This window comes from Periophthalmus magnuspinnatus, chromosome 23 (assembly GCF_009829125.3).
Source record: "Periophthalmus magnuspinnatus isolate fPerMag1 chromosome 23, fPerMag1.2.pri, whole genome shotgun sequence".
Classification (NCBI taxonomy): domain Eukaryota; kingdom Metazoa; phylum Chordata; class Actinopteri; order Gobiiformes; family Gobiidae; genus Periophthalmus; species Periophthalmus magnuspinnatus.
The window spans coordinates 7,703,719-7,710,933 of NC_047148.1; the positions used below are offsets into that span (position 1 = coordinate 7,703,719).

Sequence of the window (7,215 nt, forward strand, 5' to 3'; positions counted from 1 at the left end):
AAGATTGGTGCCTGGGTTCCCACTTCTCCTAACAGATTGCCCCAGCAGCACTGAAGGATGAGTCAAATGCAGAGAACAATTTCTATAAGAGGTAAACAGTACTTAAACCCTGATAGAAGTTAACTTTTTAATAAAAAAAACTATGCAAATTGAGAACTTTGATTTGCATAACCTTTCTTAGTACTTAGAGAGTACTTAGAAAAAGGGAAAAAAAAACAACTTAAGTCATGAGTGTTATTTGGTAGAAAGAGGAAGTGACAGTGTGGGTGAATGGACGATGAGGTAATAGTTATATGTGGAAACAAAAACTTTGGTAGGAAAAACACATATCCAGTCTGATGATGAACTTATAAATATGTGGGAAAAGTTACTTTTCCCACAAATTACTTTCCTTACAGTTCCCAGTTTTAGTATCCTGCTGCTCAAATATTCCAAACTTTTACAATCTGAAGACTTGAAATGTACCCATTCCTTTTCCGTAATTGTTAGAAAAAAAATAAAAATAAACACCTACATTTGTGGTTGGACATTTCTGACAATTTATTTGTCAAAAAACACAAGAGATGTAAGAAATATTAACAAAGTATTGTTTACAAATACCTACAAAACATTTGCTTTGTTGTGACTATTGTACAGCATATAAATTATAAGTATGAGATGCATGATACAGTTTAATTACTTAATATTTAAAGGACTAAAGATAATCACAGGTTGTATAAAATGGCCATTTTAGAGAGCTGAAACAGTCTAGATGCTTTATATACAATCCTGTTATGTGAGCTCACCAGATGAGTTTAAGGTGGTCTCAGCCAAACAGAAAATCCATCTCATACACCAGTGCAACAAAGAAACACATAATACTTTAATAATTTACTAATTGCATCATTAGTAAATATTCAGACTGAAGCAATGGGTGACATTCACAACAACCTCTCAACTTATTTTAGACTGCATTTTATATATTTCTGAGTTAAATGTATTTATTGAAAATAAGTCTTTGTGTACTTTCTTGTTGAAGGTCAATGTTTATGTAAAGCAGCTCAGATTATTTTTACTTTTATTACTGTCTCAACCACAAATTAGAATAATTTTACCTGCAAAGAAAATTTAGTTGTTCAGGTGAGGTGATCCAGTACTTGATTTACATTAGGCTGTTGCTGGTTAAAAAAATAAATGTAGAGTTGCATTTTTCCTGCATTTCTTGGCTTGACGTAACCTGGCTCACACCAGATTGATATGTGTGCTACTCTGTTGTACACACTATCAATCTGGGATGAAAGTGATCGGAATATGCAGAATGTCATGACAATTATTTGAATTTGATTGGCTGAAGTGTCACAACAGCGGAACAAGACAAAAAACATCTTGCATCTAATTGAGAGAAAAGCACAGACATAATCCCTGTCCACAAATGCATAAAGTGCTTAACTTCTCCACGTTCTTCACAAACAAAATAGTCGGTATTGATGCTAAAATAGGCAGAAGTTCATCTGTCAGCGTCACCATGTTTATTTTGGTTGAGGGCTTCGCCTTAGGCTTCCACACAAACTGCAATGCTGCTCTGTGATTGGTGTGCCAACACCTGTCGGGCCCTATCACACCAGCAGGGGCACTCCAAGATGGATTCTCGTGAGTTTGCGAACTCACAACTATTGCAAAAATCCATCTTGCTGTGCAAGTTTAGGTTTGCCTTGATCATTCAAAACTAGGATTAATTTGAATGGACAATAACAGGTAAAACTAAATATTTGCACACTATAAAGATGTTTAGAGACATTTTCCAGCCACAGTGTTTTACCAGATTTCATAATAAAAGACTATCTTGTCCCAGCTGTATTTTGTGATCTGTTAAACTTTGTTAAAATTTGTAAACAGAAATGTATAGAGTCTATGTAGTCCATAATAATCCTTTTTCCAGTCAGGACTCATTGGGAGAAGCTTGTGTTGGGGCAGCGTTTCGGGTTCGGAGCTGTGACTGTGCGATGTCGGCCAAAGCGCTCTGGATCTTCTCAAGGAGGACATCCCCTCTGTACACGACCTCCTTCAGACGAGCTGCTGCGTCGTGGTTCTCCTCCTCCAACTGACGCAAACTTGCAGCCTGAGGGTACAAAAGGAGAGATGCGGTCTGTTTGCATTGACACAGGCTGGCATATGTTTACAAAAAGCACACAAAAATTAACAGAAGATGGTAACAGGCAATTTTTTGACAAAACATTTAAATGTTATGTTACTAAAGCTTTGTACTTGATATCTTCAAATGATGAAATTTGTGAATTTAACTCAGTCTTAGCTCTCACAAACCCTTTGGTACAACGTTAATATTAACTTGCAGGAACTTTCCAGCACAACGCTGGAAGTTAAAGGTGTGTAAATAGCTCCCTCTAGTGACGGGTAATACTATGTGTATAGTTTTGGTGATGTTATTGACTACAATCTTTTAGGATTTTAGGAGCACATAACAATCTAGTATTTGTTACTACATGTTTCTTAAGGTCTGTTTTCTACATTGACCTGTAAAGCTGCTGTGGACTCCTCACTGGGCAGAGAGTCAATTAACACATCCACATCTTTGGCTGTTCTGGCGATGAGGGCTGCAAACAGCTGGGCATATTCTGAACAGAAAACACAAACATGATGAATAAATTTGTATGGGAAGGAATATATGCATTTTATTTTTTCCATTTTAGCATTTTTTGGGGTAAAGAAGCAAAGGTATGGGCAGTAATATACTTTCTAGGGTCACTAATGCCACCCGCACTATGCAATTACAACACACTTTAATAATACTTGTACAAGAGGGATTCTAAATCCTACGTTTTTAGTACAGTGACTGGGAACTATTCTCCTACAGCTTTATAGCAGTCTGGAAAAAAATCAAACAAATCAAATTCACCCTCAGTAGGATTGGCAGGCTGGTCCTTGTTGATGGCAGTCTGGATGTTACTGAAAGAGGCTGGAGGAGCACACTGCTGTAGGACTCCGATGGCGTTACAAAACTGATCTGCAAGCTGCAAACACGGCCAAATATAACACATTACGAAACAAAAATAATGAGAGGGTGGAGAGCCTAAATAACCCCACAGATTTAGCTTTAAATATCATGTAGAAACATTGTTTAAGGCCCAGCCCTTGACACTATTGGTCAAGTAACACGTTATACTCCCTCAATAACAACAGAGGACAAAATGAAATACAACCTACATTAGTTTACATAGTTCTTAAGCGTTATTGTAAACTCTTATTATCCTGCAAAATGCATTAAAAGGTTAAATAGATACCGAATTGACCGCGTCTTGAAGCTGCGTTAGTCTGTCCGCCATGTTTTCAGAAAATGTAACATTTTGATGTTCTCGCGAGATTCTAAAATATCGTGAGACAAGATTGTATGTGAGCTCTAGGAGCCCTGCACTTTTGACTTGAATTATTACTGAAAAATAGACGATTTCACAGTCACAATTAATTTATTTGGATAACTGACTGAATTGTGGAAACGTTTTGGAGTTTTAGAAAGGATTAAACGTACGAAAGCGCCGCGTGTTTGTGTTTTAGAGACGAGGTTAGCCTGATGCTAATGTTAGCTGTCAAACATCAACAGGAAGTCACGGATAGCATTTTCAAATGTCTTGCACTTTGGGTTCACCAGGTAAGTTCGTGTATGATTGTACACTAAACTATTATAATGACTTAATAATCCAGTGGAAAACTGCCACCGTTATGAGTAACTGGGCCAACATACCCTATCTGTTAGCATGTCATGATAAAAAAAAAAAAAAAAAGAAAGAAAGGAGACACCAAAACATCTACAGGTGTCAGTCTTAGACATTCTTAAACATCTAACATCTAAATTGATAAAGTATTTCAATTATGCACCGAGATAATTGTCAACATTTGTCACAGATTACATCTGCATCATAAAAATAATTCTAAAGTTTCTGCTAAACGATAGTGGCTGCTGTCTGGTTTCATGTTAGCTGTGTGTATTTCGTATGAAAGAGCTCTTAAAATATCAGTGCCGTATGACCTCACAACAGACCTTATCGCCGTAGCAGTAGTTTCATTTATAGTCCATTTGTCCATGCTGAATGTTTTGTTTTATTCTCTACTTCTGTGTGGAAGTGTTATTGAAATTTTAGTATGGCCTCAGTGCATTCAACTATATTGATTGGAAGAAGCAAGGCTAATATAATCTTCTACTTTCCTTGTTTTATGTTGCAAAGTAGTAGTATTTTTTGGTTCTTCTTCATAGTAAAGACCTGGATGACTGAGGGATTACACAGATGTTCTTCTTCATAGTAAATCTGCAACTGTATATTTTAACAGTGTTTTGCTTTTTAGTTATGAACTGCTCCCTGGAGAAGGTTTTGGCTGATGCAAAGTGTTTGGTTGAGAGACTCCGTAACCATGACAACGCTGCAGAGATGCTAATTGAACAAACAACGTCCCTGAACAAAAGAGTGGAGGCAATGAAACAAGTGAGTATCAGTTTAATGGTAATATAAAAATAAACATATTTTAAAGTTTATGCACACTTCATCAGAAAACAAGGTATTCAGTTTGTTAAATGTAAAAACATCACAGAATGGTCATAGAGTATTTGTTTGTTTGTACATGTAATTTACACAGTTATACTGTTGAGAGTTGTGGTTTTGCTTACAGTATAGGAATACATAGTTACAAGATTGGTTTGATTACATCTGTCATTCTCTGGGACTATTATTTTTTTTTCAGTTTATAATGTAACTTCACTTTTTCACTCTTAATATATCCACTTGAAATTACAGTGATAAAAGAGCTGTAGCGGTAAACCCAGGCCCTCTTTCATAGACATAGCTTAATGAATAATAACGCAAGACATTGTAAAGCGCTGTGTCTTGAATCTATTAAAACTAATTACTTGTTATTTTCACAGTACCAAGAGGAGATTGATGCACTGAACCAAGTTGCAAGACACAGACCTCGATCAAGTTTGGTTTTAGGCATCCAACAAGAAAACCGGCAAATCAGAGAACTACAACAGGAAAACAAAGGTGCACACAATCATTGTATTTTACAGCTCACACACATACAAAAATAAATCAGATTGTATCTGATCAGTATGTATGTTTCATTGCAGAGTTGCGGACGTCATTGGAGGAACACCAGTCAGCCCTGGAGCTGATCATGACCAAATACAGAGAGCAGGTGTTTCGGTTGCTCATGGCCAGTAAAAGAGACGAGCCTGCCATAGTCACACAGTTAAAGGAGCAGCATACCACGGTTAGTGCACAAGTTCTAAAGGTTCTGTTGAGAGTCCCTTTAATGATGTTATGCCTTCAGATGTGGGAGCTAGCGTCTACTGACATTTTAAAAAGGAATGATCCACAACCTTGCCATATAAGTCGAATGGCTTTTTATATGCGTGACTCCTTGACTGGCCCAGTAATTACAGAGATGTCACTCATGAACCTGGACATATCATCTGCAAATCATCCAATATTTTTAAGAATAACAGTTCAGAATGTCAAGATCATACACGAATCACACTTACAGTTAATAACTTCCTAGTATCTCTGTTCTATGTTTATAGGAAATGCAGGCTCACATAGACAAGATAAACGAGATGGCGTCTGTAATGAGGAAGGCCATAGAGGTGGATGAAGGACGGATCTGTGAAGACGAAGAGAAGATCAAACAGCTTGAGGTAAAAAGAGGGGGGGGGGGGGGGGGGGGGGGGGTGACCTGAGACCTGTTACTGACACAGTCTTAAAATGTCATTTGGTGTCCTCTTCTGTTTTGCCTTGTACCAAAAACGATAATCAGCAAGACCTCACTATCACATTATTTTGTGTATAGAGTCTATTTATTTATTTTTAACAGTGTTTCACAATCTAACAATCTGTAATGATTGATATAAGGTGATTCATTGCTTGCCGCTATTAATGCAGGTCTATGCTCAAGCACTGACCACTGCCATCTACTTTTCCCTACACACTCATTCTATTGGTCAGATTACCTAGTCTGGATTCAGGAAAGCTATTAACAATCCATGTGTTTTCAGAATGACAAAAATGAACACCGTTGCCATAGCAATTAACTACATATTATATCTTTCGAATGGTAAAAGTCCTCAAAATATTGCATGTAACAGGATGCTGAAACCCCAAAATAGAAGAATTATGTTAAAACTGTTGGCTGAAAGAAAATGTCAACATTAATCTTTTTGCATATTAGACATTCCTGGACTGCCTTGAAATTGATGGATTATCTTTGTTTTGATATTTTCAGCTGGAGAACAAAGGTCTCCGTGAGCTGCTGGGGATCAGTCGTGAAGCATTTTTGGTTTTAAAAAGAGAGGACATCTCAGAAAACACCTCTCTCTCTCCTCTGCTAACCAGCACCGATGTCAGTTTACGGAAGAGTTAACTCCACAGCGCAATCTATTTGCTGTACTCCGCTATAGGTTGTATTCACATTCTAGAATTTGGCATAGGAGTCCGTAGATTAATAATGGCCCTTGGCTTTTATCTAACGGCTCATTTATGCTCTGTCTGAGACGATGATGAAAGGCAAGCCCCTATATTTGTGAGGCACATCTAAAAAACCTTTTCACAGGATTTAGGTCCCGAAACTCAATATTAAAATACAGGTCCTGAAAGTAAGAAATGACATATAACTATATATGTATTTATACAGTAAACAATATATAAACAATAGGCTTTTAATAATTTTATCCCATCATGTGAATGCAACCTATTAGCCTTTGACCCACAGAGACTTTATGATCAACCCATATTTTCTGATTTCATTCCAGCATGAGATGTTTGTGCTGAGTCCTGGTTTGGTCAATGAAAAACTATTACAGCATACACCATTTCTATGTTTTATTTCACAGGGATTTTTGTTGTCTAAATATTGGCTGCATGCAGGATACTTTAATGTGTGCAAGGTTTTTAAGCGTGACTGAGGAAGTGTAAAAAACAAAAGCTTGAGGTGAAATAAATTGTAAAGCCACTGTATTAAGTGTTTCATCTCACTTTCTAATCAAGGTGCATTCTTAATTCTGCCCACTGGGTGTCACTAGATTTTATGAACTTGCTAAAGTTTAATTTATACCCTTTTTCATGTTTTTATGTATAGTTTTATCCTAATCAAGTTTAGGTTATAGTTAAGACTAGAGCTCTGATTAAGTCCCTATTTGGATGGGTCATGTTAATCCTAATAAGTATATTTTTAGTT

General features: G+C 36.9%; 2 protein-coding genes across 2 annotated transcripts; one reads left to right on the top strand and one right to left on the bottom strand.

Moving 5' to 3' along the window:
• Positions 1 to 518: 518 nt before the first annotated feature.
• Positions 519 to 3,365, bottom strand: med21 (mediator complex subunit 21). The gene is made up of 4 exons (XM_033989617.2): positions 3,279 to 3,365; positions 2,894 to 3,008; positions 2,512 to 2,612; positions 519 to 2,098 (listed from the first exon to the last, which is right to left on the bottom strand). Exons 1-4 carry the CDS (start codon positions 3,318 to 3,320, stop codon positions 1,919 to 1,921), a joined length of 438 nt encoding a protein of 145 aa, XP_033845508.1. The 5' UTR covers positions 3,321 to 3,365; the 3' UTR covers positions 519 to 1,918.
• On the top strand, positions 3,355 to 6,995 carry fgfr1op2 (FGFR1 oncogene partner 2). Its single transcript, XM_033989685.2, has 6 exons — positions 3,355 to 3,643; positions 4,336 to 4,472; positions 4,910 to 5,027; positions 5,114 to 5,256; positions 5,567 to 5,680; positions 6,265 to 6,995. The coding sequence occupies exons 1-6, from the start codon at positions 3,619 to 3,621 to the stop codon at positions 6,400 to 6,402; spliced, it is 675 nt and encodes a 224-aa protein (XP_033845576.1). The 5' UTR covers positions 3,355 to 3,618; the 3' UTR covers positions 6,403 to 6,995.
• Positions 6,996 to 7,215: the final 220 nt, after the last annotated feature.

Excerpts from the sequence above, each read along its gene's own strand:
- med21 (XM_033989617.2), bottom strand. The coding sequence starts at position 3,320 with ATGGCGGACAGACTAACGCAGCTTCAAGACGCGGTCAATTCG. Across the intron at positions 2,613-2,893 it reads GCCTGCCAATCCTACTGAGG|AATATGCCCAGCTGTTTGCA; the intron begins GTGAATTTGATT and ends TTTTCTGTTCAG. Across the intron at positions 2,099-2,511 it reads AGTCCACAGCAGCTTTACAG|GCTGCAAGTTTGCGTCAGTT; the intron begins GTCAATGTAGAA and ends TTGTACCCTCAG.
- fgfr1op2 (XM_033989685.2), top strand. The coding sequence starts at position 3,619 with ATGTCTTGCACTTTGGGTTCACCAG. Across the intron at positions 3,644-4,335 it reads TTGCACTTTGGGTTCACCAG|TTATGAACTGCTCCCTGGAG; the intron begins GTAAGTTCGTGT and ends TTTGCTTTTTAG. Across the intron at positions 4,473-4,909 it reads GAGTGGAGGCAATGAAACAA|TACCAAGAGGAGATTGATGC; the intron begins GTGAGTATCAGT and ends TTATTTTCACAG.